Source organism: Hypomesus nipponensis, chromosome 3, assembly GCF_054491055.1.
Source record: "Hypomesus nipponensis isolate SF chromosome 3, ASM5449105v1, whole genome shotgun sequence".
NCBI classification, from domain to species: Eukaryota; Metazoa; Chordata; class Actinopteri; order Osmeriformes; family Osmeridae; genus Hypomesus; species Hypomesus nipponensis.
In genome coordinates this window covers 17,614,544-17,627,241 of record NC_140363.1, presented here as the reverse complement: position 1 = coordinate 17,627,241, position 12,698 = coordinate 17,614,544, and the positions used below count along the sequence as shown (strand labels likewise).

The window sequence follows — 12,698 nt, the reverse complement described above, 5'->3', positions numbered from 1 at the left end:
TGCGACCAATTGAAACGGCGCCTGCGCAGTGGACACTTTGACGCTGCGTAGGCGCAGCATCATGCACCACCGCTGTATCTCAGATAATTGAATTGATGTGGAATTGTATGCTGGACTGGTATAATTAGAAATTGGGTTGTTGCCTTGGTTACTATATAAAATAATATCTTGAGACGCATCATCTGTGTGAAATAATTTACAACTCACTCTTTATCTCACACAAGCAAGCACACGCACCCACACGCGCGTTCACGTAAGAGTAATAGCGTCCTGATACAGGGTGACAGTTATCAAGGAGAGGCAGGTACTGTCAGACTAATCTGTGGCGCTTCAGAGAGTCCATCTGGTGTACAGTACACAGGTAACGCTCCCTCTGTCCCCCTTTCCTCCCCAACACGCCCCCCAACGCACAGACAGCGCCCTCCTGTGGGAATGCTATTTAACGGTCTGTCCCGTCACCTTCAACCCCCCTTTACGTTGGACCTTAATCATCACGTCTTGACCTTGATGAGGAAATGCCGAAACGCTTACGTCCTCATCTGCGTAAAAACAGCTTGGCATTGCCTTATTAGGCTGCATTCTATCAATGCTTTTAGCAATCTTGATTTGAATGTGCATCAGAGCAAGGTTAAAGACATTCATTTTATAAATGATGGGGGGACAAAGATGAAAAAGCAATAAAAAAAAATAGTTTATAGGTGTCAGGAAGGGGCTCCGATGGAGAAATATCATATATGAGCAAGTATTAATCTTTTAGTTTTCTACCGCTTCCTTGTAGTCACTCAGACAAGTATTTATGCCAGCAGTTTACCAACATCAGGCGGCCATTTGTATCCATCACGGCCGGGCCGCTTTTAAAGCCTCGCCATCCATGCCGGTGATTTATGTGTCATTTAGCTGCATCTCAGAGTCCCGATTTCCATGATTGTTATCCGTTCTCAGATTAGTGTGAGTTATTGTGTATGTGTGTGGTCAGAAAATGAATTTCATTCTGAGGTGTTTTGTCCAGGTGTTTTTTTCTCTTTCATGCATTGTGAGAAGTTGACCGTTACAATCGCTGTAACGATTTGAGTAACATCAATTTAATTAGTATTTGCCTCAGTGATTCTATTATGTACAGTATGAGGAGGATGTTGAATATTTTGTCATTACATAAGTATCTTCGTCAAATGTTCTGGAGTAGCATGGCTAAATTACTTACTGTCCAATCATATGCGGCCGTTTGTTCCCAGGCTAAAGCACCCAAACATATTTCTAGCACCACCTCGTGACCAGTCTTCTCATACCTGGTGAGGTCATGCTGGGAGCCCCTGAATGACCAGAGGGTATACCTCACCTTCAACCCAAGAGATCCACACACACACACACGCTCACAGTCCACTAACGCACCTGAATAATGCAGTGTGTTGGCTCGTAGACAGGGACCCTGGGGAGACCAAGCAGAAGTGTGTCAAGCTGAAATGTGTGTTAAGTTATTCATCTTAAAATATGAGAGAGCTGGGCAGGAGGGAGGAAAGAGAGAGAGGATAGGGGGGAAGGGAGAGAGAGGGGGAAGGTGGGAGGAAAAGGAGAAGAGGGGGGGGAAGGTGAGAGGAAAGAGAAAGAGGAAAGACAGAGGGGGGAGGGAGAGAGAGGGGGGAGGGTAGGAGGAGTGGTGGGAGGGAGGGGCAGGAAGGAGGAAAGGGGGGAAGGGAGAGGGGGAGAGATGGACCGGAGGAAGGCTGCCAATCCAAATGCTGTCCCAGGGCTCTGCTGTACTGACGTGGGGAGCAGTGGGCACCAACAGCAGGCTGACAGCATTGGGAGGTCATCCATGTTTCATGAGGTAGAATAGCAGAAAAGCAAACATCTTTTCAGAAAACTAAATAATCTGAATGGCAAAGAGGTTGTCAAAAACAGGGCGTCATGCGTCGCTTTTAGAATATAGCACCGAGATCAACGCTCCATATGCCACATCCAGAGGAAGTGATGTTTCCAACACTGAACTATCCTATATATATATACAAATAAATCGATTCAAGATAAATTAATAATTTAACCCTTATCAATAATTTCTGAGATGAATTATTGACAGGGTGTTTCTGATGTGTGTGTGTGTGTGGTATTAATGCAACTGTAAGGAGAGGGGTGTGGCCTGAGAGAGGCCGCCATTGGGTGGGCAAGGCTGCCACGGAAACAGGAGCTGTCACGACAAATGTGACCACTCTATTGGAGAGGACAAACCCCATGCGACAGAAGAGGTCATGTAGCAACGGCAGGTCAAAGGTCAATCTGTGGCAGTCATGGTGACGATCATCACAGTGTGTATGCTTGGCTGCTTCATGGAGAGATGTACGATTTAACACTGTCATGTATGTAGCTAAACGTCTGCTGCTGAAAACACTCCTATTGCAGAGCAGAAAAAATTAGCATTAACAAAGTTTTTTCTGTAAATGATCCATAAAACGGTACGATTTAATCTATGATAGAAAAATATTTATTGAACATTTACTCTATGCATCTACAAAAAAAACGAATAAATAGAAAACACTCTTAAGACTGGTATCGGAATGCTGATGGTCTGTGTTGATGTTCCACAATCCCTGAGGATGCTGGGTAATAACACAGCCCCTGAGGATGCTGGGTAATGTCTTCAGGTTTTCTTCACACGCTTGCCCCTCCTGGTGCGCAGCCCTCTCTGCCCCGCCACGCCCTGCTCTGCCCGCTGGTGCGGCACCTTCCCAGAAGCCCTGTGGGCCGCAGGCTCCTCCTTCTCTGCCTGGAAAACCAGGAAGTAACAGAACAAACAGAGACGATTAGGCCCTCGTTTCCTGAGTGTGGGGCGAGGGGCGGGGGGAGAGGGGCGTGGGGCGGGAGGTGTGGGACGAGGGGGTGAATATCCTGTGCCCATTAATCTTTCCCAGGGTGGTGGAGGATAGTCCGACCACAGGGCCAGACACTGATTAAATGTCCCTAATAGAGGCTATTCATCTCCCTGTGAACGCCCCGCATGCGACACCACAACATGGCACACCACCAGTCAGCCTGGCTCCAGACTTACGCTGAGGAGTTCACAAAGATGCACAAGTACATTGTTAAAGTTCAACCACTGATGATTCCTGGTGGAAAACGCTGAGCTCTCTCTGAGGTCAGAAACAGCGAGGGGGAGAATTCTGAGAGAGGTTGAGCTGGTCGCTCTTTATGTTATAAAAGGTACATTTCTGTCTCACAATAATTTGCAGTGATAAATTACTGTTCAAAAATATAGTCTTGTTATCTTTAGATAGTCCAAGATTTAAATTCAGATGTTAATCACTTTGTAATTCTCCTTGCCTTTTCGTTGAGTATATTGAGGACTAAAGATGTTTCATTTCCAACCATTAGTCATTTATATCTCTCAATCTAATAATTGATCAAAAACCCAGAATCATATAATCTTTCTCTCAGGAACAAATATGTTCATGGCTAGAATGCAAAGCCAGGGTTCAGGCTTGGACTACACTAACTGTGTAAAAGCTTCCTGTTTTACTGTACGCTTCTTGCACTGTTGAAATTCTCATATTTACTGTATTTTCTGCCAAGTTAGTAGACGTCCTGTCTACATTTCATGTATCCAGTTGGCTCCAATCAACAATGCCATTAAATACTGCTGCACACACAAACGCTCTATCATCTTGTGTACCATCATGAATTAACTGCTTGATTACATTTCACCTGCTCAGCTCCATATGGTCATGTGACTCCAACAGAACAATGACGTGATAACATCCCAATTAAACAATTATCTAATAAAATCTAAACGCAGCTACAGCTTAATGGTATCAGTGCAGTAACATGAGCCTACACAATCTTCCCATCCTCAGATGACATCGTGCTTTGGTGGCATGGGCCAGTTTCACACAAATGGTTTTCGAATGATTTGTTACTCAACCAATATTCTTTTTCTTGATCTGGATGATATCATTGGCCAGAGAGGATATGAATCTGGGAAGAAATGAAGTGTGTGTCGCGGGAGGAGGCGTTGTAGAAAGAGGGAGGAGAAAGAAGAGAGGCCGCATGCTGATTTGGGAACGGCTTGACTGAGTAAAGAATGAGATCATGCAGACACACAATAAAATGCCTGGAAACTGGAACAATACTGCCCTCCATTGGTCTGTATAAATGCATAAACTTCGCAAACACAAACCCACACCAAAACACACACACACAGAAACTCAAACACCAAATGGCTACCCCTCGCACACGCAAAACAAACACTTACCTGTTTCACCTCCCTCTTGTCTCCTTTCTGCTTGCTTGGGGACTCCGAGAAGGCGACCAGACTGTGGGAATACGCCCGGCCAGGAACAGACCCACGCTTTTCTGGGAACCAAAACAAGAACGACCTGTCAGTAGGCTGTGTCAGTCCTTCACGGGCCGAACACACACACACACACACACACACACACACACACACACACACACACACACACACACACACACACGATGCTGAAAAAAAAACAGACAAAGATTTCAGGGTCACTCATCATCTGAAAACCATCGATTTCGTGAAATGTCGCCGTGGCTCCCTGCGGTTTGCTGGTGTAGCAGAGAGGCCAGAGCAGGGGCAGGAAGGTGGGGCAGGGGCAGGAGGGTGGGGAGGGGGGCTGAGAGAGGCCCTGGCTCCCCCAGGGTCACACCACCAGCGTCACGTCTGGGGGCCAGCCAGAGGGAGGGGGGTCATGGGGGGCTGAAAATGTCTGGGTAAGAGCTCTGATCTGACAGAGCTCACTCACTGATGTACCCACGTACACACCCCATCTTGCGGTTTGAGAGTTTGTTTATTTATCGTTAATGAATACATTCGTTTATTAGTTAACCTTTGTGTTTCCTTGGCAAGGCCTTGTCACCCCTGTGGAGCCAGGCTGGGACAGTTGGAGACGGACGTTACCTAGGGTGACGGAGGGCACCTGCTCGATGGCGGGCAGCAGGCCGGTGGAAGCCCTGCGAGTCTCCAGCGCCTGCTTCCACCAGCTGCCCAGCTTGCAGTGTCCCAGCCGGTCTGAGGTGCTCCTGAAGCAGGCCGCCTCCTTCCTGGAGGTCCTGCCTCCTCCTGGGGACCTCTCCCGAGAGCTGCCCTCCGGGCCAGAGGGGCTGAGCTGGGGGGAGCGCGCGGGGCTGGTCCGGGGAGACAGCGGGCCTGCGGGGACCTGGAGCTTCCTGGAGCGACACAGGGGGATGTGCAGGGAGGAGTCCTCCAGGGAGAAGGGCCGTCTGTACCTCCCTGGGCCCCTGCTCTCCTGCTTCCTCTCTGGGCTGGAGCTCGTGACAGGGCTGTCCTGGTCCTCCAGCAGGTTCAGGCTGAGGTCCAGCTCAGACAGCAGGTCCTGGGTGGTCTCTGTCAGGGCACAGGAGGTCAGGATCTCTGGCTGGTCCACTGCTACCTGGGAATCCCTTCTGAAACACTCCACAGCCTCCTCTGCTGGAGGGAGGTCGGATGCTCTCTAGATACAAAAAAATAAATAAATACAATTATGTAAAAAGACCAAAATAGTTTTTAACTATGTAAACATACAAAAATTGCTTTTAAGTATGTCACCAAAATAGTAAACAAAAAACAGAAGAACTATATCCTCAGGTGAGGATGAGCTCCGTGTGTCTGTGACCCAGCGGGAGGGAGGTGTCTCACCTGTAAGGGCCCAAGTTCCAGGAAGCACTGGGACGCAGCCCTGGAGGTCTGGGCGAGGAGGCCAGCTGGCTGGCTCTCTGAGGCTGGGCCACTGGACACCTCGGTCGCATTGGGAGGCCCGTGAGAGACATCCCTGGACACTCCTTTGTGGTAGTCTAATTTATCTGCAAAAATGAATGCAAAGATCAATTTTAAAAATCTTGTCTCTGTTAGATGATGCAGGAGATATATATATAGAACAGTGGTTAAAACATTGTGAGATGAAAGTAACTAATATTATTGAATAATATTATTCACAATGTATGCTTCATGTTTTGGTTACCCACAATGTTTGGGGCTATTTCGTTGTTATGATCAGTGACCTATGCACTTTTATAAAGCTCTCTTTTGTAAGTCGCTTTGTATAAAAGCATCTACTAAATGCACAAATGTAAATGTAAACTGATATATATTGTCTGTATTGCTACAGAGTACCAAAATCATTGTGTGTTAACACACTTGTCAGAATGTTTATTTTTTCTTTCTTTCAATTTGGCTGAAGATCAAGAGGTCTCTTTGGGGAAAAGGCTCTGCTAAATGAATACATGATCGTTTATTGTTGTTTAAGTCTCACCATAGTCAGGAGTCAAGAAGTTGTTACTTTCCATTTGACACTCCAGTGTGGAGGGCACTGATTGGTTGTCTTCGTTGCTGTAGAACTGAGGAGGGAGGTTCAGTCTCCTCCGAGGCCTGACAATCAAAAAAAGCAATGTTCAACCTGCGCTACACCAGCCTGAGCAACCAGTGGAGTTTAGTTTTCCAAACAGACAGACAAGACAGTGTTGAGAGAGGGAACCTGTCGAAGAGAAGACCCAGGTCTCCGCTAGCTCCAGCAGCCTCCATCAGGACCTCGCTCCCCTGGGAGGAGCAGGTCAGCACCTCCTCCACTGCCCCTGAGGAGAACCAGAGACCTTAACCCCTCTGACAAACATCACAAACAACAACCAAGCTTCCCAACACCGATGGAAAAACCACCGTAGCCTCTCTGTGCATGAGCTCTCACAGTCTGAGGAGAACACCAGCTCCTCCACGCTGTCCCTGCCCAGGCTGTTGAAGGAGAAAGGGTCTTCTGCGCCCTCTAGTGTCAGAGTGAGGTCAGGGCATCCTGGCGGCGTTTCGGCAGAGCTCGACCTGCTCTCCTCCTCCTGCATGCTGCAGCAGTCCACCGCAGCCTCGCTGCCCAGCAGGGCGGAGATCTGCTGCAGGGTCACGGTGCTCTCGTACGCACACGGGCGCTCCCACCTCATGTGGAACAGGGACGAGGCAGAGGCGAAGGAAGAGGCAGAGTCAGGGCTCCCGACGGAGACAGAGGGAGAGGCGGGGGGGGAGGCAGGGTCGTCCACAGATGCGGGGACCTCCTGTGAAACAAAGCTCATTAATGCTCTCACTTTGCCACACGTCTTAATTAATTAAAAATAATTATGAATTTAACCCCAGAAGTGTTCATTTTACCCATTCAGTGTTTATAAAGATCCCCTCCCATGAGAAGGCCCTATGTAAACACTACTGGCATTCAATTACATTCAACACATTCAATTAGCAAAATTGCCAAATGAAATTTCGAGTAGCACACCTCAGTCATGAAAGGTGACTGTTCTTCCAGGTTAGCGGCGCATGGCCGCCCCTCTGTCAGCCTGTCAGGCAGGCCCCCACAGGAGGGACGAGGGAGGAGCTGGCGCAGAGCCTGGGTGGAGAGACAGGGGCAGCTCTGCCTCCTCTCTGGAGCCTCACAAAGCCACACACCCTCCCTGAGAGAGAGGAGCAGAGAGAGACACCAACCCTCACTTACACTGGCTAGCAGAGCAGCGACGTAGCGCTGGTTACTGAGAGGCAGAGAGCAGGGCTGGTTACTGAGAGGCAGAGAGCAGGGCTGGTTACTGAGAGGCAGAGAGCAGGGCTGGTTACTGAGAGGCAGAGAGCAGGGCTGGTTACTGAGAGGCAGAGAGCAGGGCTGGTTACTGAGAGGCAGAGAGCAGGGCTGGTTACTGAGAGGCAGAGAGCAGGGCTGGTTACTGAGAGGCAGAGAGCAGGGCTGGTTACTGAGAGGCAGAGAGCAGGGCTGGTTACTGAGAGGCAGAGAGCAGGGCTGGTTACTGAGAGGCAGAGAGCAGGGCTGGTTACTGAGAGGCAGAGAGCAGGGCTGGTTACTGAGAGGCAGAGAGCAGGGCTGGTTACTGAGAGGCAGAGAGCAGGGCTGGTTACTGTACCTTCCTATTGGTCTGGGGGGTGTCAGTGCACTCACAGCCTCTTTGAACAGTCGAACCAGATCGTCTGAGCACAGCTTGTTGAGATTCTGACACTTGTACAGCTGAGCCGAGAGTGGACTAAGAGGTTGCCCTGAAACAAAGGATCATGGTGGATTTCTTTTGGATTTTAGTTGAATTTGTTGAACAATTTGACAGTATTATTTTTACATTTAAAAAGATCATGTTTTGTTGTTTATTTCCACAAATCAGTACCTGTCCATTTCACTGGCAGGTGTGTCTCGTCGCCTCCCGGTCGTTGACGAGCTCTCTCTTCTCTCTCGCCCTCAGAGTCATCACCCCGCTGCTCATCACTCTATCACAACAAAGCCAAGCGATCACCTTCAACAGACTTTCAACCGACAGTCACAAATGTCAGCGATCGGCCATGACGTGTCAGAAAAAAAAGATCACCTTGAGAATCCCTTGGCAGTTGGAAGCTTCCGGATGCAGGCCAAGCCTGTCACATTCCTGGAGGATGTACCTCACTGTGTCCCGTCTTCCTTTGTGACCTTTCCTCAGGAGGGCCCAAGCCCCTGACACGTGACTTCAACCCAACAAAAAACACAAACAGTGAACTCAACAGGCTAAAAACCAAACAGGAAGTCTCCTAAATCAGACGTGACTTTGACTCCAGTGGGGAAAATCTGCTATCAACTTTTGGGGGGGGACAATTATATGACATTTTCTCAAGAGCAATTCCTGCCGGGGACACCAACACACCTGTAACACATAACACATAAAAAAAGCGCCATTGTATCCATAATCAGCAAAGCGCTTTCATTGCGTATTATTAATATTATTGAAATTACATAGTTATGTTTACAGTGATTTATCGGGGGGGGGACAAATCCTATTTTTCCCAGGATGGGGGGGGTCGTGTCCCCCCTGGGATTTCCGCCTATGTTTGACTCTACCCGTTCTGCAGGAGAACGTCAACGCAGAGCTTGAGGTCGAGGGTTCCTTCCATGGCCGGCCTGGTCCAGAGGAGGTACCTGAGGGCCATGCAGGGCAGCCTGCCTCGGAGCAGGCTGTGGAGGACGCAGCGATGCTGCCAGGACAGCCAGGGTGCCGCACACCTGGGGCTCAACAGCAGGTCCATGGAGCTCTGGACAGGACAGAGGTGTTGGACAGGACACAGGCGTTGGACAGGACGCGGGCGTTGGACAGGACACAGGTGTTGGACAGGACACAGGTGTTGGACAGGACACAGGTGTTGGACAGGACACGGGCGTTGGACAGGACACGGGCGTTGGACAGGACACAGGTGTTGGACAGGACACGGGCGTTGGACAGGACACGGGCGTTGGACAGGACACAGGCGTTGGACAGGACACGGGCGTTGGACAGGACACAGGTGTTGGACAGGACACAGGTGTTGGACAGGACACGGGCGTTGGACAGGACACAGGTGTTGAGGAACTGCCACAGCAGTGAAGTGGTGCTGGATGGTTGGGGTGAAGGTCTGGGGGACTACGTACCGACATGTGGCCGTGGTCCAGGAGCCAGAAGCCTCGGATCTGCTGGGAGAAGCTGGGTGGGATGGTGAAGGCGTTGCCGAAGGACTGCAGAAGGTCATCTTTACACTGAAGGAAGTTGGCCATGTCCAGCACAAAATACATCAGCTGGGACACATTAAGGCTCGATCACAACTGGAGAATGTAATGGATTGGAAACTTAAACAGACATGATGATGACACTTGGAGGAGGTCTCCTTGTTGCTTGGATACGATGGCTTGGACAGACATGTTGTCGGCGCGAGGCAGCAGAACCAGCTTCAGCAGGGCCTGCAGGTTCGGGGGAGGGTACACCTGGTCAGTGCAGTCCTCTGACGTCCAGATGGGCCCCTGCTGTTTGTCCATCTGAGCCACCATACCTTGAATTAGAGAGCTCCATCTTTCCCTCCCTCCCTCTTCCCATCTGAAGAAACAAGGACAGAATGAAGAAGATTGAGAAAAGACTCATTGAGGCAACATCCGAGAAGAGAGGGAGAGAGGGAGGAAGAGAAGGAGGGAGATAGAGGTTGAGAGAGGGAGACAGTGAGAGACAGTGAGAGACAGTGAGAGACAGTGAGAGACAGTGAGAGGCAGTGAGAGAGAGAGAGAGAGAGAGAGAGAGAGAGAGAGAGAGAGAGAGAGAGAGAGAGAGAGAGAGAGAGAGAGTGAGAGAGAAAGTGAGAGAGAAAGTGAGAGAGAAAGTGAGAGAGAAAGTAAGAGAGAAGGGAAGGGAGGAGTAATGACTCACCCAGGTGTGTTCTGACAGGCCCTGCGGTGGTTGTGATCCATCTCTCGCCACATCTGGGAGATCCTCTTCATCTCCTGAGCCTCTGACAGAGCAAGCAGCACACATCCATCAACCAGAGCCTCGTCTCAAGGTTAACTCACTAAAGTCTCACAAACAACTTTAGCTTCCTTCCTTCCCGTTGCGCCGGCGTGTCTACCTACCAGGGTACCTGGGCAGGAGACCGGTGATGCCCCACCACTGCACCAGCCTCCCCAGCCAGATGTGCTGTTTCAGGGCCCTGCGCTCCCGGTCCCAGCAGCCTCGCCCCACGGCAGAGGAGCCACACGCCCCTTTGCACACCACGCACGGGACCCCCAGACCTTGAGACAGAGGCCGTTAGCATGGTTAGCATGGTTAGCAGGGTCAGTATGATTAGCATGGTCAGCATGATTAGCATGGTTAGCATGATTAGCATGATTAGCATGGTCAGCATGGTTAGCATGATTAGCATGATTAGCATGGTTAGCATGATTAGCATGGTCAGCATGGTTAGCATGATTAGCATGGTCAACATTATTACCATAGGCCAGGACACACTAAAGCAGCCATTCCCAAACATTTCCACTTTGCTGCCCACTTACATAGCTCAAATATAAGCCCAACACATCCGTTCACTTAATTTGCGCTTATCACACATGTTTAACATGCACAACAGTTCGCTTCCACAGACAAATGTATTTTGTAAAAAGGTTTTCACAAAAAAAAAAAAAAAAAAAACATTTCACAGTGTTTTTTTTTTTTCATTTTTACAAATGCTACTTTTTGGGAGGGAAATATTGAACAAATATCTTCGATTTATCTCATTGTTAGCATGGCAAGCAAGATTAGCATGGTTAGCATCCGTGATCCCAGGCCAGGGGAGGTGGGATACCGTGCCAGAGGTGTGCCAGGCTGGGTTGCCTCCTCCCCCACTGGGACAAGGTCAGCAGGTTCCTCAGCTTCTGGAGCAGCAAGTGCACCCTGGTGAAGGAGCTCTGATCCAGGAACATCCACAGACCCTGGCAGCGGCTGAAACCTGCGGACAGGAAGTTAGGGAGGTCAGGGGGGGTCAAAAGGTCACAGAGGTAAGGGGGGGATGGGGGGGGGGTGAATCTCAACAGGGTTGCAGCTGTGGTAGAGCCGATATCAGTAAACGATCTGCTCTGTTTGGGAAAGGGGATCCCACACTGAATTGCTCCTCCCAAGGTTTCTTCCATTTTATCTCCTCTAGTGAGTTTTTCTGGGAGTTTTTCCTTGTCTTCCTTGAGTGTTTAGGTTGGTTTAGGGGCAGTTCTATGGGCATAGGTGAACCCCTCTGTGACATTTCTTATAAAAAGGGCTATACAAATACATTTTGATTTGATTTGAAAGCCGCCGTGTCCACTTACAGAGGGTGAGCAGCTGTTTTTTGGAAACCTCTGCTGTTCTCTGCACCCAGCCGCTGAACGTGGCAAGGCTTTCATCCAGCTCAGCATCCCCACCTGAGCGACAGAGAGATTCCTATGAATACATGCATTCTGTCTGCCACTGCGAGTTATGAGGATAAGTGGAAGAGCAGAAGAGCGTTTGGCTGCAGGTCAAGAGATCACAGGTTTAAATCCCCCCCTTGTATGTCGCTTTGGATAAAAGAGCCTGCTAAATGAGCACATTATCATGACAGTCAGATGATGTGTAGGATATAACCACTCCAGGACAGACAGACATTTCTGTGGGTGGATAGCAGGTGTCTGTGTTCTCACCTTCAGCTAGCACGCTACGTAGCCAGCGCAGAATGGCCCTCACGTTGTTGTTGGACAGAGCCCTGGACCATTGTTCCTCCGTGGGCAGCATTACGACTCTCTCTCTCACCTTGGACGTCTCTACTCTTGACCCAAGGCTGGTTTAGCATCTGGTCTCTGCACCTCTCTGTGTCACCAGCCGTCTCTGGAGGAGGGGATCCCTCACTGAATCACTCCTCAAGTTTTCCTGTGAGTTTTTCCTTGTCTTGTTTAAGGGGTTTCAGGTTGGTTTCGCTGCAGTTCCATGAGCGTACTGTATCTGTAGCCTTCTGTGGGCTGTGCAAATCAAATATGATTTGACGTGACAGTGAAGCTTTAATACATACCTCAGTCATCTGTACAAAGCTGCTTGGATGGCACGCACAGATAAAACATGCTACTTTATTCTCTATTTTAATAGGCCATACTGCACCTAATCCCTCATATCCACAGTTTATTACAGTGATCCTAGTGAAGGGGAATGGATGCATGAAATAAATGAAGGTTGAACCACACTGCAGCATCAGTCAATAAAAACTCACATCAATATGGATTCCTGACATTTAGACATTTACATTAGATCACGTTAGACAGATAGGCCTACAGCTTCAGACCGCCCAAGACCACGTCGTGTATAGATACCGGCCAAACAGCTATATTTAGGTAACAAGGAGTGGTGCTTAGCCTAAAAATGCTCCTCAAAACACAAAAGAAGTCTACTACCATGATCCACGATCCTCTGTGATCTTG

General features: G+C 49.3%; 1 protein-coding gene across 1 annotated transcript; it reads right to left on the bottom strand.

The window, feature by feature from the left end:
* Positions 1 to 2,453: 2,453 nt before the first annotated feature.
* Positions 2,454 to 12,687, bottom strand: LOC146300136 (uncharacterized). The gene is made up of 19 exons (XM_084681146.1): positions 11,931 to 12,687; positions 11,580 to 11,672; positions 11,084 to 11,227; positions 10,374 to 10,532; positions 10,174 to 10,255; positions 9,660 to 9,849; positions 9,411 to 9,554; positions 8,847 to 9,037; positions 8,344 to 8,476; positions 8,146 to 8,245; positions 7,894 to 8,023; positions 7,260 to 7,434; positions 6,690 to 7,044; positions 6,483 to 6,579; positions 6,261 to 6,376; positions 5,648 to 5,811; positions 4,910 to 5,462; positions 4,241 to 4,341; positions 2,454 to 2,758 (listed from the first exon to the last, which is right to left on the bottom strand). The coding sequence occupies exons 1-19, from the start codon at positions 12,019 to 12,021 to the stop codon at positions 2,633 to 2,635; spliced, it is 3,144 nt and encodes a 1,047-aa protein (XP_084537272.1). The 5' UTR covers positions 12,022 to 12,687; the 3' UTR covers positions 2,454 to 2,632.
* Between the last annotated feature and the right edge of the window lie 11 nt (positions 12,688 to 12,698).